General features: G+C 37.5%; 1 protein-coding gene across 7 annotated transcripts in view; it reads left to right on the top strand.

Annotated features, from left to right (window-relative positions):
- Positions 1-27,548, top strand: part of ANKRD17 (ankyrin repeat domain 17) — a 160,978-nt gene that overhangs the window by 70,297 nt on the left and 63,133 nt on the right. For 6 of the 7 annotated variants that reach the window (XM_039331765.1, XM_039331760.1, XM_039331759.1 and 3 more), the window contains exons 2-5: positions 10,389-10,542; positions 11,941-12,097; positions 16,201-16,348; positions 21,972-22,119. In XM_039331765.1, coding sequence (XP_039187699.1) covers positions 10,389-10,542; positions 11,941-12,097; positions 16,201-16,348; positions 21,972-22,119 — 607 coding nt within the window. Of the gene's footprint in view, positions 1-10,388; positions 10,543-11,003; positions 11,076-11,940; positions 12,098-16,200; positions 16,349-21,971; positions 22,120-27,548 lie in introns of those variants that run through there. The other variant, XM_039331764.1, reaches the window with a different exon arrangement.

Raw genomic sequence — 27,548 nt, 5'->3', positions numbered from 1 at the left:
GCATAATTAGCCTGCAATCCTGCATTCTAACCATTGCGCCACCACGGCTTTTAATAAGTCACTGGGTTTCCTAATTTAGGAAAATATTAATTCATTTAAAAAAATCTAAAGTAATATTGAATTAATTGTTTAAGAAATTAGCTGCTTAATTTGAGATACATCAGAACAGTAAGCTTATAACTTATTTTTAAATTGCATGAATATTTTATCACCATAGTTAATGAATTATTTTCATCCTAAGTGACTTTTTTCAGTATTTGCAAAGGATATATTTATCTATTGAAAATTTCATTGTTGCTTTGTTTTGTTAAATAGAACAAAATGCATTATCAATGTTGTATTTTTGAGTTTATATGCTGCCCTTCTCACAGACTCATTATATTTGTATGACTTTTTAGAGCTAACTAAGTTATAAATTTGTATTCCTCAGTTAAAACTGAATTAGACTCTTATTTTGGATATACTTTCACTACATCAAGCATGAATTAAAGGAACAAAAATATTCATAAGGCTATCTGATTTTTTACATTAACAAACCAGATGTTTCTGGAAAGGCAAACTGCCCTCCTTGTTTGTTTGTTTGTAACCCCTGGTATTTAACTGCATACAGGGTTTGAATTCATATTATGTCCGTATAACCATAATAAAATGTTTACCTTTCAGGTATTTATCCAAGCCTTGTTAAAAGGCATATAAATGCTGGCAATATTTAATACTGATTGTGGAGTAAATTCTTAAAAAACAGCAACACTGTAATGTGAGCATTTTTTTGTCTTTCAAGAATTTATTACCAGGCAGTTTTGCTGAAGAAGTACCATAAGTTATCTTCTAGTTCTCAATTCCATCTTCTATAGCAGGGGTTCTCCCAGAATTCCTCAGCCAGCTTTATTTCTTTCTAAAGTAGAAAAAGGGGTTATTTATTTCACAGCAAATATGTTTCAATTCATTTGCATTATTGCTTCTGCACAGATATACAATGTGGCTTTATATGGAGGCCAAATGTGGCCAGACCATAGACTTGAATATAGAGTCATAGAATGTAAGAGTAAAAAAGGGATATTGGATAATTGCACCCAAACCCTGCAAAATATAGGTATCTACTACTACAGAATCTATACTCATGGCCATACAGTGGCCTCAGTTTAAACCTCTTCAGTAAAGGAAAATCCACCACCTTCAGGAATTCTGTTTCATTCTTGAAAATATCTTATTGTTAAGAATTTCTTGCGATATTCAACCATAATCCTTTTACTTGTAATTCAGTTGTTTCTTGTCTTGTTTTTGAAAACAATTTCTACACATTTCTGCCCCACCTTCTACATTGACACTGATAAGACAGCTATAAACCCCCCCCCCCTTTCACCAAGTCTTCTCCAGGTGAAAAATACCAAGCACATTTAACTGTTGTTCATGAGTTTTTCCTTCCAGGTCCAGTATCATAATAGAGTCAGTGTTTCTCAACCTTGACAATTTTAAGGCATGTGGACTTCAACTCCCAGAATTCCACAGCCAGCAATGCTGGCTGTGGAATTCTGGGAGTTGAAGTCCACATGCCTTAAAATTGTCAAGGTTGAGAAACACTGTAATAGACCATTCTATTTTCTGATAAGGAGGCTATTTTGTTGATTTGTTGCCAAAAGTTAACAGTTTTGAAAGATTCTTCTGATACTACTATCCTGCTTGAGTTGTCAGGAATTCTATATCTTTTGATGTAATTTCTGAAGGCTCTTTTCACATAGCTGCAAAATATACATAGTGAATCTGAATTTATTTCCTGTAAAGAATTGCCTAGTTAATCTCTGTGATTAAAATAACTGGTTGTATAAAACTAAGAAACAGTAATACCACAGTTTCTTTTTTTTTAATTGAAAAGTTTTATAAAAGTTACAATATACACCCCAAAACCCACCCACCCTAAACCCTCCCTCTCCCTCCCCCACTTCCCAGAGCTGAGTACAGGGTAACAAATATAATAATCATACTCTAACTAACATTAACCAACTATGTAGATAACCAAGTCCATAAAGCGGTTTAACTCCTCTTTAACATAAAAATAAACAAATTAAAAATAAACATAATAATATAAACAAGTTAATATCCTAATTCTTGAACAATAGAATATCCAAATTGTTAAACAATATTAATACTAATAATAATAATAAAACTAATAAAAATTCCACTATAGTAAACTACTACTACTAATACTCTAAAATTTACTCATAAAGTAAATGGAACTTTTTAGTCCCATATTTATTCTGAATATAATCTATCCATCTTCTCCAAACCGAAATGTATCTTTCTTGTGAATGATCCTTCAAATAAGCAGAAATCTTAGCCATTTCTGCTAAATTTGAGACTTTAAGCGTCCATTCTTCTATAGTAGGCAAACAATCCTTCTTCCAATATTGCCCTACCAATAGCCTTGCAGCTGTTATCAAATTCAACATCAAATTAGTTTCTTTAGCATCACAATCTACAATAACACCCAATAAAAATAATTGTGGAGTAAACTTTATCTTTCTCCTAAAAATCTTTTGAATGTTCCACCAAATCTTAATCCAAAAAGCTTTTATATTTCTGCAAGTCCACCAAATATGAAAATAAGTAGCATCCAAACTACCACATCTCCAACATTTGGGCTGTAAATTAGGATACAAGACAACTTTTTAGGATCCAGATGCCATCTATAAAACATTTTATAAAAAATTTCTCTTAAATTTTGTGCCTGGGTAAATTTTACATTTCTAACCCAAATTACCTCCCATATATCCAATGGAATTGGTTCTTGAATATTTTGGGCCTATTTTACCATACAATCTTTAACTAAATCCATTTCTGAATCCAATTCTATTAAAGCATTATAAATTCTCTTTATATGCGCTCGGTTTTGATCTTTAATCTGTTTTACCAAATTCTTATCCATTGAAGTAATACCAACCTTTTGATCTAACTTCCACCTAGACAACAATTGATTATACTGAAACCAAGATTGTACAATATTTTCTTGCTTTAACTCAACTAACGGTTTTAATTGCCAATCATTCCCTACCAATCTAAGTAGTTCCTTATAAGAATTCCTATCCAAATTCACACCCATAGGTACCCCCTCTATCGCGTGTCCAGGAATCCCCCAGATTGGTAAGTAATACCACAGTTTCATGCCAATCATATTTCATATGAAAATATATGGATGAATCAGTGATATTGAGGATTTTTGATTAATGTGATTTTAGTGACCAAGCAAATTCAAAATGATTAAAGTGGCAAATTGCTGAAAAGAGGCTTTGAAATATTGTTCATTTGTAGTTTCCAATACCTAATGTCCATTAAGCATTGCCTACTTAGGGGTGAGGGTACAGGGTCTGAATTTTCTGCAAATTGCCCATTTGACATTTAGCCCTCTAACTCTACCAAATGGATAGGGCTAGGGGCACATGCCCCTTGAATGTTGTACCTTCATGTTGTACATATTTTTTTGTTCCAATAATATTGGGAAGTTAATGTAATGATTATCTGGATGCATTATAATTTTTGGTTACTATATGAAATTGCCACTGCCTTGAAATAACTGTAGGGATGTACAAGGATAAACTACAATTGCAGTTTATCCTTGTGTGGTATCAGGCTGGGTTTTAAGTGGAAATGTGAAGGCTTCATGAAGAGAATAATAACTTGACAAATATAAATAATTTGAAAAATGTAAGAAAAATTCAGGTCCTCTTCACCATTTGGAAAAAGTAAGAATAATCTTTAATGAAACATTTTTTAATTATTACTTCTAACAAATAAGAATAAGATATTATCATCAAGTATCTCTTTCATTGATATCAACTATTCCCCCAAAATAGTTTCTATTAAGTTATTATAGGAACACATTATGTAGCATATAAGACCAACATAACAGTTTTTGTAACAGAGAACGACCAATGTAAGAGTGAGATATATTTACTCCTCAATATTCAGTTTTAAATTTATATTGTTTGTTTTTTATCTAGAAGTTGAGAGAAGTTCTCTCAGAACATGCTTAACTTGAAATACTATCATTGTTAAAAACTGGAAAGACCAATTGTTATCTGTTTACTTATTTATCAGTTCTCCAGCACTGGAGATGGAGAATCCACCAATGGATTTAGACTGTATTCCTGCCCAATCAGATGAAGTCAGCCAAAGTTGCCACGCCCATCCTGGACCATAGAGATCCCAGTTTTGACTTGATCTTGCCCAGGACAGACGTGCAAATTTGGCTCTTAGGCAGGTATAGTCTTCATTGGTGGATTTTCCTTTCCCCAGTAGCTTTGCTATGCTGTAGTTAGCACAAAATTTGGCCTAGCATTATCAAAAATTCCAGTCCTTTCCCATTCAGGAACTTAGAAATTGTTTCCAATCTCCTGCACTGGAGGGGGATATTACAACTAGCTTCCCCTCTCCCTCCCTTCTTAAAAAATTTCCCCTTCACCTTAACACCTAATCAGGCAAAGTTTAACGGCTGTTACCCTCATCCGAGCGTGGTGGTGGGGGAATTTTGAATTCCATCGGAGCTTGTGGCTGCAGCTCCGGTGGCCGTTTCCACGGAAGAGGTTTACAGGCCGAAGATCCTCAGGATCCTCCTCCCAGATTACCTCAGGATCATGTGGGGCTTGTTGGGGCTGTTCCAGCAGCTCTAAGCCTCAGATTCCTCGCTTAACTCATGGTTGCGATTTCATCGAAGGAGGTATGCGCGTGCACCAAGGCAGCGCCGATCAGCTGGCAGGTGGCTGCTCGTAAAGGTAAAAAGAGCCGCTTTTTTCCCTTTTCACTCTGATTGCGCTCTTCTCTCTAAGTCTGAGTTTTTTCGGGTCTGGCTTGCTCCTTAGAGTCTGCCCTCACGCGCGGCCACCATTTTGACCTCGTGGCCAAATAGGCCTCCCCCCCCCAAAAAAGGCCCTTTCATACTCAGGGGATTCAGGGGAAAGGTGATCCTTCCCTCTCACCACTGAGATTTGTATTGAAAGCGGGGGCTCTCGCCGTGGGGAAGGAATCAAGACAAAAGCGGACCAGTCAGAGCAGATCCGATTTACTCAGCAAAGCCGCGTTTCTGCAGATGGCCGCCATTTTGTATTATACTCAGGCCGCCATTTTGTAGACAGCCGCCATTTTGTGGCCAGGACCAGACCTGTTCCAAACTGAGGCCTGACTTTAGGCAGGCATCCTGTCTGTGTCCTGACTGGATGTTTTGATCATCCGGTTTTCACCTTTCAGGATTTGGTGTCTCCTGGTCCCTACTTGTGATTTTCTACTCAGTTCGGCTCCTCTCAGATTCCAGGCACTCCCAGTAATGTGTCTGTCCTTACCTGAGCAAGACTATACGTGGATTCCAGGCGTCCCCACTAGTGTGCCTGTCCTTATCCACAGTACTTCAGGCCGGATTCCAGGCACCCCCAGTAATGTGTCTGTCCTTATCCATGCACAGCCATTGTTGGATTCCAGGCGTCCCCAGTCGTGCGCCTGTCCTTATCCACACGGAGGCTGTACCTGGTTCCAGACGTCCCCTGTAGTACGCCTGTCCTTACCCAGTGTGTAATACTCTCCAGATACCAGGGGCCCCCTGTCGTGTCCCAGTGCTATCGGAGAATGGAGAAATCTACTCTTTCCTTGAAGGGAGCCTTGCCATCCTCATCGGGTCCACCTGGTCAGGAAGGCATTGATAAGACGGCTACCACTAAGGTCAGATCTACCACCAAATCTTCCAAAAAAAAAAAAAACAGACAAACAGGCCAACCGGAGACACCAAGCCTTAGAAAAGGAGTTCCCCACGGTGCAGAAAAGAGCCAGGTTGGAGACACCTCAGGCTGGAGGGTTAGCCTTTGAATTACCCCTGGGGGCTCCAATCTCTCCTCTGGGGATTTGTCAACGGGGGAATCCTTACATTCCCCTGCGCAGTGCGGGACAGGCAACTTGCCTTCCCTTTCCCAGTCCTCTATTGCACGGGTGCCTCAGGGGGCTCCCAAGGCCACATTTACACCTACCGCAGCAGGACTCTGCCCTAGCGAGTTGGCCCCCTTCCCTACGGAGGATCACCTAGCCTTACTGATCGCACAAGCGGTAGACTGAGCCCTTGACGCCAGGGCTCAGGCTTTCAGGCCAGTGACTACCATTCCCCGTCCTATCCAACAACCAGGGACTGAAGTCTATTATAGTCCTTCCTCTCCATCTGGGTCATCAGTTTCTGAGGGTTCTTACCTCCGCCAGCCTGGTACAGAGCAGGAGATTCCAATGCCTGAAGAGGAGGAAACTCCTCCAGAGGCTCCTTCGTTCAGTGGCCTCTTCAATCCTTCTTTCTTTGTCACCTTGCTGCATAAGACCACAGGCGGCTCAACAAGCATCCCTTGTCCTTCTCTGTTTCTGAATGCGATCCGAAGACAGTGGACAACTACGGCTTCTCCTCCCCTCCCAGGTAACACTGACAAAAAATTGTACAATGCGACTAAGGATCTGGAGGAGGCTCTGAAGGTACCGGCCGTGGACGAACTGTTAGGTCCCCTAGTATTGGCCACTGCCATTTCCGGGGATGTCTCTGAGGCCCTCAAAGCTGAGGATCGCAAGTGCGAATCCGCCTCTTTTTCAATAGGTCCGCCCTCCGCTGGCTCCGGCAACTTCAAGCCCGGATTCCAGTGGAGGATATCTGCACACACCAGAATCTTAGCAAAATGGTGGCAGCCACTGAGTATGCATCAGACGCAACCCTTCAAGCCGTCAGGTTTTCATCCAGGGCTATGGCGTCCAGTATCAATGGTCGCCGTATGCTTTTGTTGTAACACTGGCAAGCCGATGTTAAGTCTAAATGGAAACTGACGGCTTCTCCATATCAGGGAGGTAAATTGTTTGGAGACACCCTGAATCCCTACGTAATAGAAAATAAGGATAAACGCAGGGTCCTTAATCACCTCCTCAAAAAATCGGACAAACGCTCCACTTATTATCCACGAAGACAGTCCTTTCGTGCAGGAGCTAGATACAGTTACACCAGCCCTTCTGCCCTTTCCCAGCCAGACAAGATAGGCAGGAGAGACAGCCTGATAGGCAAACTCCCAGACCCGGACAACAATCTCAGGGAAAGCGACCATTTCGAGGGAAAAGCAGGCCATTCCGCCGCTTCAGGTGACTCTCCATCAGCACCTCCCATAGGGGGCAGATTCTCTCTATTTGCCCACTGGTGGGAGGACCCCATCACGGATGCATGGGTGATCCTTCGACTCAACCCTACTTTCATCCCGAAGGTCAATTTTTTATTCCATAAATCACAAGAGATTGTGCTGCCAGATTTTCTGCCCTAATCCATCACACACTCTGGAATGATAATGGCATAGTTTGGATGTCTGTAGAGTACTTCAGTACTACATTTCACGGACAGCGGAATTCTGCAAACCAGAGGCTCTCTTTAAATCTTTCCACTCTTCCTCCAGAGGTCGGAGGTTTCCTCTTCCACAATTGGCAGGTGGATTTGGGCATGCATCGCTGGGGCATATCAAGCTGAGTCATTGCCGGTTCCACGACGGGTTACAGTCCACTCTACACGGAGAGCAAATACTTCTGGGGCATGCACCACCCAGGCTTCCGTTGAGGAAGTCTGCAGGGCGGCCACATGGGCTTTGCCATCTCCTTTCATTCGGCACTATAAAATTGATAGGTTTGCCTCGGCTGAGGTTTCCTTTGGTAGGAGAGTTCTCCAATAGGTTTTACATCAAAGTGCCACACCGGACCAGTCTACTCCCCACCCTCAGGGACAGTAAGCTTTGGTATGTCCCATTGGTGGATTCTCCATCTCCAGTGCTGGAAAAGGGGTGTAGTCTTACTTGAACGCCTTTTCTCAGCACGGAGATGGAGAATCCACTCCCGCCTTTGCAGGTCATTTAGGCCTAGGGTTAGTTAATTTTGTGACCCACAATGTCTTGCTGTCAGTCAGTGGCTATGCTTGCGCCAAGACTGGGATCTCTATGGTCCAGGACAGTCATGGCAACTTTGGCTGACTTGATCTGATTGGGCAGGAATACAGTCTAAACCAGTGTTTTTCAACCTTGACAATTTTAAGGCATGTGGACTTCAACTCCCAGAATTCCACAGCCAGCAATGCTGGCTGTGGAATTCTGGGAGTTGAAGTCCACATGCCTTAAAATTGTCAAGGTTGAGAAACACTGGTCTAAACCCATTGGTGGATTCTCCATCTCCGTGCTGAGAAAAGGCGTTCAGGTAAGACAACGCCCCATTTCTATACTGCCCATCATACTTACTCCCCTATTGGGTCCAGCAGAGCCAGGTAATTAGGACAGGGGCAGTGTCAGAGAAGGTTTTGTTTTAAACCCTATCAGTCAAAATTCATTATTAACAGAGTTCATAACATTCCTGCCTGCATGATCTAGTGAGATAGGCCAATGAAATAGGGGTGAGACGGTTTCTTAGATAATCTGGTCCTATATTATGAAAGTAAAGGTAATAACCAATACCTTAAATTGGACCCAGGAGTAAACTGATACCCAGTACAGCTCATATAGCAGAGATGTTACATGCACACTAGGGATGCCACAAAATGCATCACCATATTCTTCACCAGCTACAGCTCCTGGATACTCTTTGTTTTATTAAATTTGTATGTTGTCCATTTCATGGTTTGAGGTGACTGTGAGTGGCCTTTCAAGGACAGCCCTATGTAAAGGGCATTTCAGTAGTAATAATGGAGATGACCAGGGCATGAGTGACTGAAAGAAGGGTCTTTTAAAATGGGAAGGGGCATAACTCACATACCACACAAAGTTGAACAGAGGCCCCCCTATGTCACAATCTCTTCCTGCTATTTGAGAGTCCAAGATTACACATTGGGTCCTTCTGGGGCAATCCCATCCAGAACCAAAGAGGTTTAAGGGTTTAAGGTCATAATAATGGTTTTTACCCCAATAATTTTTCAATAAAATATTTCCTAACAGTTCAGGTTTATAGATTGGGATTGCTCTTTGATCCTGTGCTGATCTCGGATTCCAAGAGGCATTAATGGCAAGAAATATGTCAAGTTTAATGGCAAGTATTTCTGGCTGTCCTATTAATAATTAAACATACATTGATAGCATTGAAATTAGGCTACTGCAATGAATTCTGCCTACAATCTTAATTTGGTTCATAATGCAGCATTAGCTGATCAGCATACTTTATGATGATCATCATGGGGTTATTGAAACTTTTATTAGTTTTTTTCTAGGTTTAGATCAATGTATCAAAACTCCAAGTCAACATTAAAGATGATCTGAAGGTGTGCCTCTTGTTATAATCTTGCTGAAATCAATTGGAAGATACTTTCAAGGAGGCTTATATTTGCAAAAGTTGATTACCCCTATATTCATAAAATGGTATATTCCATATCATTCCCAAATTGAGGGATATGCTGAATTTAAATTGCTTAAATTTAATTTAAATTTAATTTAATTGCTTAAATTTAATTTTTAAATTATTCTAATAAGTATGGTTCTAGTTTGACAAACCTACTGTTGTTTCTTTTTCAACATGGTATAGTAGATTCATTACAAATTTGCTTTTTGATGTGTAAACTCAGCCTATATTATGAAGTCTTGTTCCGTTTGCCTTATTCTACAAATGTTAGCAAACTAGAAAGACATAATGAAATCACTGTAGCAAATTTTGCTGCATTTACCAATTATACCTTCTGGACATCTGGGTAATATTTTTATATGACTTTCTAATTCTTGATTTATTTGCTGTCTTTTAAAACGTAATTTTCATTTTTGCTTACTTAGGAACACAGTCAGAGTGTAAGCTACTACAATTCAGTGTTGGTCATAGTAAATTTTATTCCTCTGCAAACATTTTTTGATACTTTAATTAATAGTTCAAGGGCTGTTGGAATTCGAGTGCTGTTCACAGGTTTTAGTCTATAGAATTCAGGCTAGATTAACTATCTTCCCAATGCAAGAGTAAAAGGAATAGTAAAACAATTCTGGTTGTTTAACAATGCATGCAAAAGAGTTATGTCCCAAAAGTCTAAATGCAAAATCTTAAAAAAGAGGTGTTGTGTCTGTCTCATCTCCTTCATTTGGGAATTCTATCAGATTATGACAAAGTAATGTTAAGAGTTTAATTAGATTAGAAAATAGGAAAAATAATAGAATAGTTAGAAAAGATAATAGTTAGAAATTGTTAGAAAAGAGAAGAAATGATTATAGTTCTTAATTTAGAAAACAGAAAAGAAAAGTAGTTAGAAAAGAGAAGAAGTGATTATAATTCTGAAATTTCATAAAACTGGCAAGTAGATGGTTTGGAAACAAATCAATATAGATAAATTTTCTTATATGTAAAGAACCTTATTTCAATATAAACTTATGAATTAAAAATCATTTTCCTTCTAGGTGGAGTCATTTATTTTGGATCAAGATGATTTGGAGAATCCAATGCTTGAGACAGCTTCAAAATTGCTGTTGTCAAGTACTGCTGATGGTGCTGATCTCAGAACAGTAGACCCAGAAACGCAAGCTAGATTAGAAGCTTTACTAGAAGCTGCAGGTAAATACACACTACTGATTTTGAAGAACAATTAATTTACAGAATATTCATAAAATAATATCAAATTCTTTAATATTTTAAGTATTATTAAGTTTATGTTTATGTTCATTTTGAAAAACATCTTGATTGAATTTGTGTAATACACCTTCTTCCTTGCTTAGCAATTGCAATCTGTTCCATCAATTTTGTCATTAAGTGAAATGGTCACTAAGAAATGGTGTCTGAGAGCAAAAGAGAGACCTGTTGTGAAGATCACTGTGACATCACTACTATCTCATTCAGATAAAGTAGTCTCTATAGCAGGGGTGCCAAACTGCCAGCCCATGGGCCGGACACGTAACACGGAAGCCACACCCATCCCATTGCTGACAATGGCAAAACAGTCTCGATACGTCGCGCGATGTCACATGATGTCGCGAGTTAGACATATCTGCTCTATAATGTCTTCTCTTTTTTTTCAGGGAAGATTTTACCCCCTTAAAATTGCTTAAAGTGTATCTTCCTGAGCTCTTTCTCTGCAGTGATCATCTCAAGTTAGTACGCTGAGCTTTGTAACCTAAATTAGTTGATTAAACCCCTCCCCCACCTGCTGGCGTTGCTACATAAAATTCACCAGACATTAATGAGTTTCATATTAATAGCTTTGTTTTTTAAAAAAAATGCACAAAATTTGGTTGTAAATGTGTGCATTGGTTGGAAAACAAATTATTTATTATTGTCAAATTTGCAAATGGCTGCCAATTGATATAGTCTCTAACTGAGGAGTGTCTGTATATGGTTTCTGCAGTGACTGTTAAAGATTATAAATTTTAATTGATACAAAAGAAAGGTTCTGTGTTGAAATTGGTTAACAATTACTTAATATGGAAATGCCTCCATCGCATTCCTGTAGGGAGTTTTACTTCATTTTATGATTATAACCTAGTTATCTGAAGAATTGCCTTTGCCTATATAAACTTGCCCAGACATTTTGATCTTCATCTGAGATCTTGTCATGTCCCGATTATCATAAGTAAGCCGTGCAATTTTATTGCAATCAATTTTATTGATTTGATTTCATTAGTCCATTTTAAATATTAAATGGTGTTGATTTGCTAGCTGTTTTAGAAATGTATTTTAAATTTTTAAATGATACTACTTCCAGAAAAAGAAATAATATTACCCAGTTAGGTTTTTTCCTCTGCTATTGAATGTGGTTTTTTTGTAGAATGTTATCAAGTTACAAAGAATATAGTAAGAATTGTACTGCATCTTCTCCAAGACTGTTTTCAAGTATTATCATTTTACATGTGCTTGCTTAAGAATTATGCTGTTGGTAGTGTGAATAGTGTTTTGTTAATTGTCTTTATTTTCCTCTTTCTGGGAAAAAAAATGCTGATTTGTGATCTAAAATAAAAGGAATAGGTAAGTTATCCACAGCTGATGGGAAAGCCTTTGCAGATCCTGAGGTGCTTCGCAGACTAACTTCGTCAGTCAGCTGTGCATTGGATGAAGCTGCTGCTGCACTTACACGAATGAGAGCTGAAAGCACGGTAAACTCAGGGCAGATGGACAAGTAAGTATTTATCTGAAACTACTTGTTTCTTATATTTCTGCTGTAAAAAATGAATTAGTTTACTATCTATACTATACAGATTTCAGAATGTATTTCTTCCTTAAATTGTTATGTACTTACATAGGTTGGAAGGGATTATAGAGGACATGCAGTTCTCCCCCCCCCCCAAGCTTTGATGTAGAATCACAAGAGGCTCTGACAGATGGGAATCTAGTCTCATTTTGAAGACATCTAATAAAGGACACTCACCATGTCTTCTAATAGCTTGTTCTGCTTGCTTACTTTCTGATGTTTAGCCTGAATTTTAGCTTCCTTGCAGTTTTAACTTGTTGGGTCTGGTCCTGTTTATTCCTTTCAAATATTTGAAGACTGGTATCACATAATCTTATTAATCAACTTTTCTGAAGGTTAAGTATAGAGTACCAGTCCAAATTGCTCATCATCTTGATACCATGCTCTGTACTTGCTCCAATTTGTCACTGAATGATTGTATTCAAAGAGTGCTCTTTGATGTTGAAGTTTAACTTAAAGAGAAGTATCAAGAAGAATGCTATGTTCTGGACACTGTGCTATTTAATAAGCGCATCAGTGACTCGCATGAGAGAGTTGAGAGGAAAGACACTAACAAAATTTGCAGAAAGCACAAATACTGAGTAAGAAATGCATTAGAAGAAACAAAAATCTAAAAATAATAAAATTAAATGAATAATTTAATGTAATAAATTAATCAATTTAATAAAGTTAAATGGATAGAAATTAACAGGGAGAAATGTTTCTGTTGCTTTCCTTGTGAGATTTATGAATAATTTCATTCAGTTCATTCATAAAATGTTGAGCTTCAGAAGGCCAAGGAGAGAGCATTTTGCCATTTTACTTGATTCTTCTCTTCAAGCTGTACATTGTCAAACCATTTATTCTTTTTCCCTTCAAGATTCTCTGCAGGAAATTTAGCGTAGGGAATATTTGTGTAATCATCTGAAAGTGTCAGCATAGGAGTGGAGGGACCATCAGTAGCAACTGAATTTATAGTCAAAATTATAAGCTTCATGAATTCTTCCTTAGCCATATATAAAGTTTCATATTGTGGTGCATAGCAAAATCACAACAGGCATTTTGCACATGACAAAAAAATGCTATTTTTGCATTTCTTGTATAAAGATTTTAATGTAATTTAGGAACTGTGTTGCTTCAAACTTAATTTTGGGGCCGGGATATGATCGGACTCGCGGTATGACTGGATTATTTTATTGTTTTACAACTGTTTTTAACTTTGTACGCCGCCCGAGTCCTTTGGGATTGGGCGGCATATAAATATCTGTAAATAAATAAATAAATAAATTTTGCAAGATTTCAATCGGTAGGTTAAATACTGCTCTGATACAAGATACACTTGGTGAATCAAGGACTGTTACAGATTCTACAGGGCTTCAATTTATAGATTTATGGGTCCACAAAATAGAATTTTAAAATGGATTTAGGGCAAATTAAATTAAGTATTAATCCTACACATGGTATTCAGTGATCCCTATTTCCTCACATTTTGATTGGTTCTAAATTTATAATTATATGTTAGCATATAGCATGTAGTCTTCATTTAACAATTGTAATTGAGACTAGCAACTCTATCACTAAGCAACATAGTCATAAAGCACATTTTGACTTAGGATAGTTGTGGCAGTTCCAGTTGCCATTGTTAGGAGAATTCTGCACAGTTGCAGATTCCATAATTATGTAATCATTTGTGACCTTCTGTCGGCTTCCCAATTAACTTTGCTTGTTAGAATCTAGCAATAAAGTTTGTGACTGTAGCTGCTGCAATATAATTTCGAATTGCCTAAATTGTGACCCAACGGTCTCGCAACTGCTGCAACTATGAGGATCTATCATAAGTCCCCCTTATCCAGTACTATTGTAACTTTGAATGATCGTTGAACAAATATTCATTCAGTGAGGACTATTTGTTCATACATAAATACATACACATGCTGATACTTTCGCAATCATGAGCCTCGTGTACAAAATCATAAAGTGAGTTGAGACAGAGGCAGCAAGCAGTGTATGGTTTTGTTACTAGCTGGCAGCAAAGCATTGACTACATAGGACTACACAGTGTTGAGTTACATTTACCTCTATTGGAAAGCAAAGATTTTCTAAAGAACAAATGAATTGAATGGCACATTAAATACGTAAACATATTATACCTACATTTTGTGGACTGGCTGCAAATATAAAATTGCAAATATAACAAATATAAACAATATAACAAATATAAAAATAAATCTTTTTATAATATAAAAGTAAAATACAAAAGGTACAGACAAAATAACTATGAATAATTAACAGTATTGTTCACAAAATTGGTGAGATAAACATTATTTCTTTCATTTTTGGTAATATGTATAAATTTAACTGATGTGTCATGAGAGCTTATTTTGGTTTTTCCCATTTGATTCTATGTATATGATACTATTTTATAATCAGAACATAAGTCAACATTTCATTTTACTGAAATTATATACCGTTGAACTATCCACTCTGTGTTATTCCCATGATAAGATCATGGGAATAAATAGTAGTCAATAAATTTTATAAATATATAAATCCAGTAGATAAATACATTACTTTTGAAAAAAATAAATTTGCATTTGTTTCATATCTTTCATGTTTATAATTGTCATTATAAACTAAAAGGTACTATATATACTAAAGATACTAAAATGTATGTAAAAAAGTTCAGTAAAATTTTGACAGATTGTTATAAAGTCTTTGATTTCATATTACATATGGGTTGGTTTTGCTTAATCAATCTTTATATGATTTATAATAATTTGCTATTTTGGTTACAAGCTGTTGCATCACAAGCTCTCATGTTTTCTCATTTTCCTATTAAGCCTACAAAACTAGCTTATTGAGGCTGTTTGTACCTCCAAAATTAGGAAATGCAAAAATTAGGCTACTACAGTAGAAAAGTATTATTTCAGAAAATTACCACATAGATGCTGTTTATTTAACCTTGTTTTCCTCAAAAAATTTTTACATTACATAAATATATTCTGAATAAAATATTTAATTATTTGGATGCTTCATAGTGAAAAAAAAAATGAAACATCAAGACCAGGATGCAAGATACTGTTTATTTGTCATTATATTTATTCTATAACTCAATGCACTATCCTTCAAACAAATTTTCCTAAGTAGTTTAATGTACAAAATGTTAATGTTACAATTAAAAAAATAAAATGAAAATATTGGATAAATATATTAATGGAGAAACATCAAATGCAGAGACATCACAAATATATTTAAAAAGTACATTATAGCATAGCAGTTATTAACATACTAAAATAATTCACAAAGAGTTCTGCAGATCCAGATCCCCTGGAGCTCTCTAGCAACTGGGGGCTTCTGACTAAAAATAATTTAAGTAAATTTATATCTTGCCCAGCTATAACTCCAGTGAAAACTTTATTTACATTCATAGAAGTTGTCACATGAAATTATGATGCTACAAAATTTGACAACTCCTATATTAAATATGTGTTTAATTTTAAAAAATTAATGACCTAAAACAGATTTGCCTAAATTTGAAAAAACAAACAAACTAAGCACTATTTGATTTCCAGTTGAGAGGATATTTGGAAGGATGGAGAGATTACTTTTAGGTAGCTACTTGCTGCCTGTGAATTATTGGTGAATAGGGAGGGCATGGAAGATATTTTGAAATGTTGCAAATGTAAAATTCTGCATATCTCCCCTGAAGCACAGAATGGACTATTTTTCATACTGCTGAACCATGTTAATCTTGAAGTACCTGCTTTGTTCAGATTAGACAACTTCCAAAGTGCTCAGAATATCTTACTTTGTAAAATTTCATTTTCAGAACATTTAAAAATAAGCTCTAAAAGAAGCTAATTCTCTTAGTAAATGGTAGGCTATAATTTGGAGTTCTTGACACTGCAGCTTCATAATTGTTCATCTCTAGTAATCATAATACATTTCACTATATATGCATGACATGTTTAAGTATATTTTATGGTAATCTGATATCTCTGTAAAATATTAATATATTCATGCTACAAATAACTTTCTCTGTATCTCTGTAGCCGGAGTTTGGCTGAAGCTTGTTCAGAAGGAGATGTAAATGCTGTGCGGAAGTTGCTTATTGAAGGACGGAGTGTGAATGAGCACACTGAAGAAGGGGAAAGTCTCCTTTGTTTAGCCTGTTCAGCTGGATATTATGAACTTGCACAGGTTTGTTTCTTTACCTTGTAATAGGGAAGCTAGAGCATTTATTTATAACACATTCTGAACATGATATACAATTCAGTTTGGTAATATTTACTTTGGATCAAATCCATTGTCATGTGGATTGACTATCTGTTCAAGTTGAGAATTCGGTAGATCTTCTGCCATCTATCAAATTTCTATAGAGTCTCTTAGCCAGAGGATATTTTTAAGATATCAAAGGGAAAGGGAAAGAATAATTTTCTCTCCATTCCAAATTTCACTGACTTAATCAATTAATCAATAGGATTGCTTTGGGTACCATTTTGTTCTCTTAAGCTGTATGCAACAGAAGTTTGGCATTAACCCAGAGGAGAGCAAAAATGCATTGAAAGAGACAACTCTAAGCCTGTTTTTTGTATCAGAAGGAAGGAATTTCCCAAGCAATTCCCATTGCTGTCATTAACCAAATTCTATTGTTATTAGCTGAGGACCCACCCATTATTCCAGGTTTGATCCCTTCTAGCCTCAAGTCTCAGTAATAGAGCAAATAGGGCTTGAACAAATAGGGCTCGAACAGTGGTGGGATTCAAATATGTGAACAACTGGTTCTCTGTGTGGATGCTGCTTTTGGAAGTCCATTCTGGGCCTGGGCAACAAAAAATTAGCTACCAGTTCTGCCAAAGTGGTGCGAACTGGCTGAATCCCACTACTGGGCTTGAAGTTAAATGCTTTGGATTTTAATATTAAACCGGAAGTTCCAATTTGCATGTAGTGCTAAACAAAAAAATAAATAAAAATAAAAAGTTATTTGGTTGATTCCTGCTGCAGCATGGTAGCATATAGTAGGACATGTTTATTCAAAATAAACTAGATTTTGAAGGATTTTGCCTTATTATTGCATATTGCATTTGTTACTCCCATGGAAGTTGCAGTTTGTATTGGATGTTGCAACTAATCTGCTGATCAGTGTGACATACAGAGATTACATATGTTCAAAAAGATTTATAAGGTAAAGGAAATACATAATAATTGTAATTTGCTAATTGCTTATCAGATGGAATAAGGTATTGGTATGATATTAATGTTTAAAGTTCTAATGACTCTCTGATGGACAGACTTTGTTTACTATTAAAATTTACAAGAGAATCCTTTTGAAGATACTTTGAGATCGAACTTTTCATTCTGACAGATGGCAAAGAACATTGAACAATAAAGATTTTGCTGAACATTTTAGGGTATATATTATACTGGACTGCTAATCATGAAAATAACCTGTAATTTAACATATTGTGTACTATTTTATAGAAATCTTTTGTTTTTACAGATTTTTCTTATATATATATTTTAGGTTTACTAATTTTTACTTGCTTTATAAGAAGCTTTGTGTAGCTTATGCATGTCCAGGCATGCATTCAGGGCATATTGCATAACATTTGCAGAACAGTATAGTTTGGGCATGCCTAGGCATGCTTAGGCTGAATGGATGCTGCCTGGAAAGGCTATCAAAGCAGCTTGCATGCACAGATGTTACTCATTTCATTGATATCAGTTTCCATGTATTTTGATATGATTTTTCTAGGCATAGAGTTGTATATGTACATATTTATATAACAAGTAAGCCAGTAAGTAATAAGTAAGTCTTGCTTGGTGATAGCAGAAATATTTTGCCAGTATCAGAAGAGCTGTGATCTGTTCTGCTACATTTGTGGCAAGTACACTTTAAGCCCCATGACTGGACTTGTTAAGAAAGCATTTGACCTGTACTTTGGTTGTAAGATTGGTAATCAATACAATCATTGCCATTTGCTGGTTTGTCTGCAAATTAAATACCCCAGTCTGCCTTCAACCATGAGACCAGTGCCACATGAAAAACAATCTGCCAGTATCAAAGCCACCAGAGAAATAAAGGTGAAACAGATGAAGATGGTGTACAGCCAGGCACAGACATTCACAATGATCTGAATTTTGAACTGTGTATGTTTTGTGACCTTCATCTCATAACAGTCAACATTAAATAACCTGGTCAGAGATTTAGGTTTGTCACATTTCCGTTTTATAGAAATCTGTTTTTACACAATGGCAGTGTTCACCTTTCAGTACCTGTTGTCTACGCTGCATTCATGAAAGAAACATATAGAAACATGGAATTGTTGTTGAAGCACATCCAGTACAGCAAATATAACTGGAATATCTATGAAGTTCTAAAAGTAGTGGCTCTGCTGCTTGGATATATCAGGTACTGTTGTTACATATGTGAATAGGGCAACAATGCAAGAGAATCACATTATATTAAAAAGAAATTTGCTACTCTGAAAGACGAGTTCCAGGATAGAAATATGTGGCACATGAACAACTTGTTGGTCCAACAAGGATATTTTTGCCTCTGTTTCACATAAAACTTGAACTGTTGAAAAATTTTATGCAAGGGATAAGGAAGGTTAAGGTTTTTCTTATTTGAGACAGATGTTTCCAAGAATAACTGATAACCAAGATTAAGGAAGATATTTTGATTAGTCCACAGATCAAATATGTCATCAGTGACAAGCAATTTAAAGGCCTATTAGTGGAACCAAAGTAAATAGCCTGAAAAGCATTCAAAGATGCATTGAGAATTTTTTTTTGACAACTATAGAGTTCCAAATTACATTGAACTGATTGAATCTTACAGCATACAAGACCATAAAATGCAATTGAACAGTTATTTTCTGCATTGACAGTTGGACATCTCTCCTGAAAATCTAGGTAATGAACACAGTGAAAGGTTTGATCAGGACATTGCCACAATAGAAAAATTGTATCATGGCAACTGGAATCAATGCTGGCTGACTATTGTTGGATATTGGAGCAAGATGCATAGAATAATGAATACACACAAAAATCAGCAGCAAAACACTTTTAGCCATGTTGAACTCATGCAGGGTGACATAGTGACACATGCTATTAAATGCATGATAGTAATTAAAAGTTAATTATTTCCCAATATTCCTATGTGATACATTTCCTACATGATATAATTTTGAAATTATGTTTGTGTTCATCTTGAAAGGGTCTATCATAATCGCCACATATTTTTTAGGAAGCAAAACTTTTGAAAAAAAATTGTCCAGTTGAGCATAGCTTATTTGCAATTAGAAAGTTTATAGGTTTAGAAATTAAGTTTTTTTTATTATAGGTAGTCCTTGAATTTCAACTACAATTGGAACTGGAACATCCATTATTAAGCAGTGCAATCATTAAGTGAGTTGTGCTCAATTTTATAATCTCTTTTTAATCAGGGTCATTATAAAATCTGTCTTCTCCCATTAATTTTGGTTATTGGCAGTCCCTTGGAAAAGTCGTAAATTACGATTCCGTGATTCTGGGACATTAGATTTATGACAGATACATGCTGGTTGCCAAGCACCCAATTTTGATTACAGCACTGCAGGATGCTGCAAAGACTATAAGAACAAAATCATCATAACTTGAATGGTTGTTTAAAAATGGTTGTAAGTCAATGACTACCTGTATTAATTTTTAAATTTGTTTTTGACTTTCTGGATTTTTTTTTAATGTTAGTTCACTTGAGTGCTTACATATATTAAAAGGGTAGGATATAACTCGACTAATTAAATAAATAACATTTTTGACTCCTGAGGTCACAAATTGTGTCTGGGCTTCTACACATAGAGTATGTTTACTTTGATACTAGGATCCCTAATTAAACTGTTCTTTGACCTTCTTCCCTCATGATGCTAATGTAGAAGGCAAAATTTCTGGTGAAGACTATTTTGAATCATAATTTTATATAAAAAATTTATGTTTCAAAAAGGACTCATCTTTTTTTTTTGCTACACCAGGCTGATTCTCTAATTATATTCATAATTCATTTCAGTGTTTTTAATCTATGTAATCTAAAAAGTATGTAATTTCAGATTGTACTTGCAACATCAACTTTAATTGGGAAAAACATGGCAATGCGAATGGGGGAAAACCTTGCATTTTCAGAAGAGGAGATATTTCTGTCTCCTTTCCTCAAAAGCAATATCCACAACAATCTGATGCAGCCTACATATAAAATGGAAATGTTCTGTCATATTTGCTCAAAAACAAGACCCCAAAAGACAGAAACAAAGCTTCTAGAGTTTAAAAATCCTATGTATTTATTATTTATTAAATCAATTTAAGAACTAGCCCTTCTCAAAAGCAAGCAACTTTGGGCAGCGTAAAACAGATACTTACAGAGATACTTCCCAGCTTCCCATGTATAACAAATACTTTCCAGCTTTCCTATCTTGTCCCCAGGCTTTATATCTATATCTGGAAACCATTCCTGGAGATGGTTTTCCTTAACAAATGCATGTATGTGTCAGGCTTGTATATATCTGTGGAAATATGAATGTTTATATGCAAGTTGACTAGAGGACAAATTTTGTAAATATCCTAATATTTTCATTTATTATTGCAAAAATACTAAACAGCAGATATTGTCAGTCCTATCAGATAGATCAGGCTAAGATTCAGATGCTGTCCTTCAATCTACTGCAGTATAATTGAATGATTATTAATGGAAGTTATCTGTAAAATAAGGTACCCTAATTGAACATGCACACAGAGGAAAAGAGACTTGGGAAATGTGGCATAGTAAGCATAAATGTATGCATATTCTATTGTAAACAACAATTCAGTATTTTGTTCCCAGTGCTGAGTGCTATGCTATCCCTTTCTCTTTATGGAAAGGAATGGATTGATGAATGACATTGGAATTGGGTTGAAAGCATAACTAAAACTATGTAGTATGACTCACTGAGATTTCTAGGTAAATAAGTTTAGGAATCTTAGCCCTGTTCAGTCAGTATAAAGGGTGAGTTCGTTCAGTGAACTGTCTTTTTATCCATGGAGGACCCCGATTTTCCAAAGAAGAGAAAGCCTTTGTGAATAAAGGAGACTCTGTATTCCAGAGACTGAGCTTCTACAGTGAATGATGAAAGAAAGAAAGGATTATCATGCTTTTCCCAATCTCCCTGAAGGGACATCAGAAGCTTTGTCTTATTCTGTCTCCCTCTACTGTTTTCTTGATTTTCATTTCCAACCTAGATGTTTGCTTTCAATTGCATTTTCCTTTGTTGTTCTATGCTTAACAATTTTGTAGTCTGCCTCTCCCTATTAACCAGTATTTAAGAAAAAATAAACCTTTTCATTTCTGATAAATACAATAATTTTCTATTCTTATAATGGCCCACCTAACAAATAAAAGAGGCAGAGTTGGCAAAGGCTATGCTGAATAGAATCTGAATTTTTGCCTGGCAGAAATCAAAAAGAAATGAGTCAGTTAAGGGTTAGTTAAAACATGGAATAAACAATAAGTTTTCATATATTCTTTTTGAACAAAGTATTTCTATTTGTTTTGTATTGTCGTGCCTAAAAGTAAAACCTGAAACTGTAGTTTTTTTTCTGTCTTGGAACATGTTTTGGGTTATGTAAAGTTGGCTAAATAATGCATAATTAAAATGCAAATCATAATCATGATAATGTTGCTACATTATGCTTAGAAGTATTTTAAGTAGCTGGTTTACAAGACAGAGCAAGCCACAAGAATTGCATAGTTACACAACAGATTTACTCCCTTTTTATACTAATTATCAATTTTTGTTTTCTGTGTCAATAGGTCCTCCTAGCAATGCATGCAAATGTTGAAGACAGAGGTATCAAAGGAGATATAACACCTTTAATGGCTGCTGCTAATGGAGGCCATGTCAAAATTGTTAAGTTGCTGCTAGCTCATGGTGCTGATGTCAATGCACAATCTTCAACAGGTAACTATATTATAAAGACATGGAGGGAATGAAGAGAGCTTGGAACTCTCTGTTATTAATATATAGAAGAATTTGTATGCAGATTTATTTAATGCCAGTTTGGAAAAAGTATGATTTTTGCAGAGGTTAACATGTAGGGCAGTGGAAACAACTGAAATGTTGATATAATTAAGCAAGGATATTTTTTAATTCAGTTAAATAAGTTTTCTTCATGAACATTATATAAAGATCTTGAATGATTCTCTAAAATGTTGCCAAGGTTTTCACATTTTCTTTATAAAGGTTGTTAGAATTTGCTAACATTTAGAATATGATGTATGATCTGACATAGTATTTCCTTTCTGTGCAGTGCTTTGGATTCAATTCAAAAATTGAGATGTTGGTATGTAGATGGAGCAGCTCCTAACTCCTAAGAACAGCTGTGTTTTGGGAGGTGCACAGCTGAAGCTGCTGGACCATCCTTGAAAAAGACAACTGTCTTTAGCAATTGCAGACAGGTGCTATATATATGCTCATAGACACTTTAAAAAACCCTTTTTGGGATCAAATCCAAATTATTCGATCCTTGAATTTGAAATTACATTGGTTTGTATCACCTCCATGTATAGAGGTGATACAAAAAGAATTTTGTGACCTCCTAGCATAAAGCTTTCCATCAAAGGTGAATTTAAGTCACTTCTCACAGGTCTATTAATAGAAAAGAACATAACTGAAAAGAACATAAGTTCAATACTTTCCTAGATAGAAAATAAAAGAAATCTATATATCCCATCCATGATAAGATTTCTGATTATTCTCCATATTAAGCATTCCCCTCTTCAGTAAATTTATAAAGACTAGTTATTTAATTAAGCAATTCTTGGGGAAGGCATTGCTACCTTCTTCCCTGATGTAAACTACATCATTTTTAAGAAAGAGAAATATTTAGTATACTCTTTGCTTTTTTTTTTTTTTTTTGGCCAATTCTCAAGGACAACAGGCAGCAAAGAGGGAAAGGACTAGAAGCACTCAGGCATTGCCTTTGACCTTAATTGTAGTGTCAACCTTTCTTAGAAAAGCTACGGATATATATACTAGGTCTCCTGAAATACTTATGTTTATTTTTATATCACCTATGATCCTATCTTTCTTTGTTAGTATTGCTAATTGCCTTCATTTTTTCTCTACTTGTCTCTTAATTGAAATATGGATTGCTCTTCTAGAAAACTAACAGAATAACATGCTCAGCTTTAGCTACTGGCTTATTTATACACATAATGATTGAATTAAAATTTGAAAGGAGTTCAGTTTTCAATACTTAGCAAGTTTGGTACTCATGATTCACTATTTTAATCTCTGAGGAAACAATTACAGAAACCACAACCAGATTATTGTAATTATTGAAACATTTACAACACCATTTTCTCTGGAGCTCAGAATACCTTCTGGTACATGAAATCACCAATATGAAATAAGTATGCAATAAAAATGAATCCTCATTACAAGATCAGTGCAAATAGCAAGTTTAAAACATGTTCTGAATGTTTCAAGCTAGTCTTTCTTGGCAGAATTTTTCTACAAAAGTTAGGTGACTTATCAAGGAAATGTGCATCCAGGTGACATTTAATTCAGGGTTTCTTTGACCATGCTTAAATGGCTCTCAACTGATTCAATTAAAAAAAAAAGGTATGATATCATGGACATATTCATGTAGTTTTCTTGACAACAGTACATAAATGATCTGCTGTTGTCTTTTTTTTTTTTTTTTACTTTCCAGTTTTAGGATTTTGTGGTGGCCTTCCATTCAGAATATAATTTTGCTTAGGATTTAAGATCACTCCAGTTGAGTTAAATGCTGCTTCAGATCACACTGTCACAAGTATTATATTTTTTAATGTATATGTCACAGGTTCTTTTTAAACTTCTCAGTTTGATCAACTCACACTCAAAAGATCCATTAAAAGCACTGGACCCTAGACAATTGAATGTTTATACCTCCCTTTAAGTGTTGGGGAGATATTATATAAAAGTGAAACATGCAACATGTGTGAAGTTTTTTTATGTCTATGTTTCTATTTTCTTATACTACATACTATTTCTATTACCACTTGTAGTATACAGTGTTCTCTATACCAGTGGTTCTTAACCTTTTTGAACGAATCGCCCCCTTGAGCCAATGAGGAAGTTGTCATCGCCCCCCTTCCCCAACATAACCTCTCAATCACAACATAGGAAATAATTCTTCAATTTATGCAAACCCTTTTTTTGTTTTCTTTAAAATTGTCATCAGGAAATATGATGCAAATAATTTATTTCCAGTCTTTTCCTCATATCTCAACTGTGTGAAAAAGTTTGGTGCCACCCGTCACTTTATTCCCAAACTTAGTGATACACGTATTTCATTATTATCTTATTTATTCAAGACACTTAAATGTAATAACCACTGAAAACAAAACACTGGGAGCTGCAAAACCCTTTTGGTATCTAAAATGAAGATACCTGTATTTATTCTTTTTTACCTTTATTATAATATATCTTCAGTGTTATCTTCATTTTAGATGTCAAAAGGGTCTCTCCCTCCCTCCATCCCTCCTTCTCTCTCCCTCTTTCTGCCCTTGGTCTACCAGTCCTCTTCCTCCACTCAGTGTGTGTGTGTCTGTGTGTATGTGTGTCTGTGTGTATGTGTGTGAGAGAGAGAGGGAGAGAGAGGCACTTGCACTTCCTCTCTCTCCTCTCTTTCTCTTTTTCTCTTTCCCTTCTCCCTCTCTCTTTCTCTCTTTCCTCTCCCTCCCTCCCCCTTCTTTCTCCAGGTGAGGGGCGAGAGAGAGAGAGAGAGAGAGAGAGAGAGAGAGAGAGAGAGAGAGAGAGAGAGAGAGAGAATGAAAGGCAGAGGGTGACAAAGGGGGGGAGGGGGGCAGGAGGTAGCAGAAGACCCATGGTCACAGCTGGAGGCTCCCAGCTCGGCTGCCCGCCGGGCCCATAGGGAGGCCCTGCTCACAGTCACATTGGCAGGCCATTCCACATGCTGCTGGCGTCCCCAGGTTCAATTTGGGGCCACGGGACATCTGCAGAATGCCCCGCCCATTGACTGCATCGCCAAGCCTCCCCTTGCACTGCCAGCATCCCTGGGCTTAAGTTGCAGGGCATTCGTGGAACGCCCCCAGTCAGCTGCATTGCCAAACCTCCCATGCCGCCGGCGTCCTTGGTCGGAACTGGAACAATGATCCGCCTCCCGCCAGGACCAACACTGGAGCCTCCTGTGCTGCCGGTAGGTCCGTTGTGCTGGAGGAGCTGTGGCAACTCCACACCATGCGGCACTCCCGGCGATCCGTGACCCACCACTATCGCCCAGGGAGCGATGCCCCCTCCAGCTGCCGCCCCAGCCAGGACTGCCACCTGGGGGGCAGCAGGAGGAAGAAGAGGAGGAGGAGGGCAAGGAAGCCGGCGCTGGGCCCCAGGAGGAGGCGCTCCCGCAGCTCCAGCCGGGACTCTTCCACTGCTGGTTGGAAAATGCCTTCCCCCCTCCCTTTCTCTCCCCTCCACCTGCTCACCTCACATTCTTCGCCGACAAAGCAGCCGGGACTCCAGCACGCCGTCCTGGCCAGTTGGGACAACAGTCCCACGGCTGGGGATCGCAGAGGCTGCTCTCCCTCGGGGCCGCAGCTTGCGGGAAGGCTGGCCCACTCAGCTGAGGCTCTGGCAGGCTGCTCCCAGCGGGGATCCCGGAGCTTTCTCGCGCGGCGGTTCCCCGGCCACGTGCACCTCAGATGGGGCCAGCCAGGGAAAGGGACTTCCTGGCCGCGCTTGTCCCATGAGGCAGGGCACCTGGGCGCAGGGCCAATCAGGAGCCCTGCGAGGGGTAAATCTGCATGGGGGGGGCACAAGTGCCTCTCTGTCTCTGTATCTCTCTGGAAATGCAGGAGGCTCAGAGCCTCAGGGGAAGGCTCAAAAGTGTCCCCAAAACTTCTCGCTCCATCGTCCCCATATCGCCCCCTTTTCGTTCCTTCGCCCCCGCATTGCCCCTTTTCGTTCCATTGCCCCCCTGAAAAATGAAATCGCCCCTTGGGGGGCAATATCGCCCAGGTTAAGAACACTGCTCTATACTATATATCTAGCAACCTGCTCTTCCCCAGTGTACATCCAGTTATGTCCTATATGCCTCTGTCAGCTTGACATAGCTTCTCTGAGTGGGACCTTAATAAGCTCAGTACAGTCGCATTATACCCTTTGTAACAAATATTACTTTACGACACTATACTGTCTTAAAATCCACAATCTGGATTTTAAGAGTATAATATGATAATGCTATTTTTTTTTATTTTAAAAGTTTTGGTAAAGCTTTTATTATTGATTTTAACTACAAGGTTGGTAGTAATGGTAACTGTAAATTAACATTTTAAAAATAGTTTAGCGAAATGTTAATGTTAAATAAAAGAATTAAAAAAGAATATGATGAAATGGAAAGGGTTATTTAGGTAAGGGGTTTGTGTGTATATGTATGTACATATAAATTTAATTTGTATATGTGTGCATACACACACATACTTTTACTTATTTATTAAATTTATATGCTTCTATTCTTACTATTAAACAATTCTGGGCAGCTTTGGAGTTTATTCCTCAAGTTCTTTGAAGACCTAGTGCACATATGAGGGCAGTTTGGAAATAAACCTCCATTTGGTTATCAATGACACACACTACAACATTAACATTACTTTCTGACATAATCGCCATTCAAATTGAGGCACTTGTCATAATGTCTTACAAGATTTGAAATTCCTTAGTAATAGTCACTTGTCACCAAATCTGGGCTGTGGGGGGGTGTGTGATCAAAAATATCCCAATGGAACTGCTTCAAAAGTTCTTGGGTGCATCTAGTGGTGTGCAGGTGAGCATTATCTTGAACCAACACCACACCTGAAATGGTGCCATAGAAAATCCCACCAAATGTGAAGATGCCAAAGGAGTGCTGCTAGTGAAGTTCATGGAGCGTGGTTCAACCATCAGTTCAGAAGTCTACTGTGAAATGTTACAAAAACTCAGATGAGTCATCTATAACAAGTGTTCGGGCATGCTGACTTCCAATGTGGTGTTGGTTCACGATAATGCTCACCCGCACACTGCTAGACGCACTCAGTTCCGTTGGGATGTTTTTGATCACCCTATAGCAGTGATAGTGAACCTTTTAGAGACCGAGCGCCCAAACCGCAACTCAAAACCCACTAATTTATCACAAAGTGCCAGGGTTGCATCAGCATTGTGGTGCCCTCGGGGGGCAGAGAGGTGTCTCTGAGTGCCGCCTCTGGCATGCAAAAACTGGGGGCGCAAAAATGGGCCACCGTGCTGCAAAGTGCAAAAATGGCCACCAGCGTGCCGCAAGGTGAACATACAAGGCGCTGCACCATGCAAGAACAGGGCAGGGCTAGTATCACGCAGGCACTAGCCTCGCC

This window comes from Crotalus tigris, unplaced genomic scaffold (genome assembly GCF_016545835.1).
Source record: "Crotalus tigris isolate CLP2741 ecotype Arizona unplaced genomic scaffold, ASM1654583v1 scf7180000024437.13266115, whole genome shotgun sequence".
Lineage (NCBI taxonomy): Eukaryota > Metazoa > Chordata > Lepidosauria > Squamata > Viperidae > Crotalus > Crotalus tigris.
The sequence above is the reverse complement of the archived record's forward strand: the minus strand, read 5'-3'. Positions and strand labels throughout refer to the sequence as shown.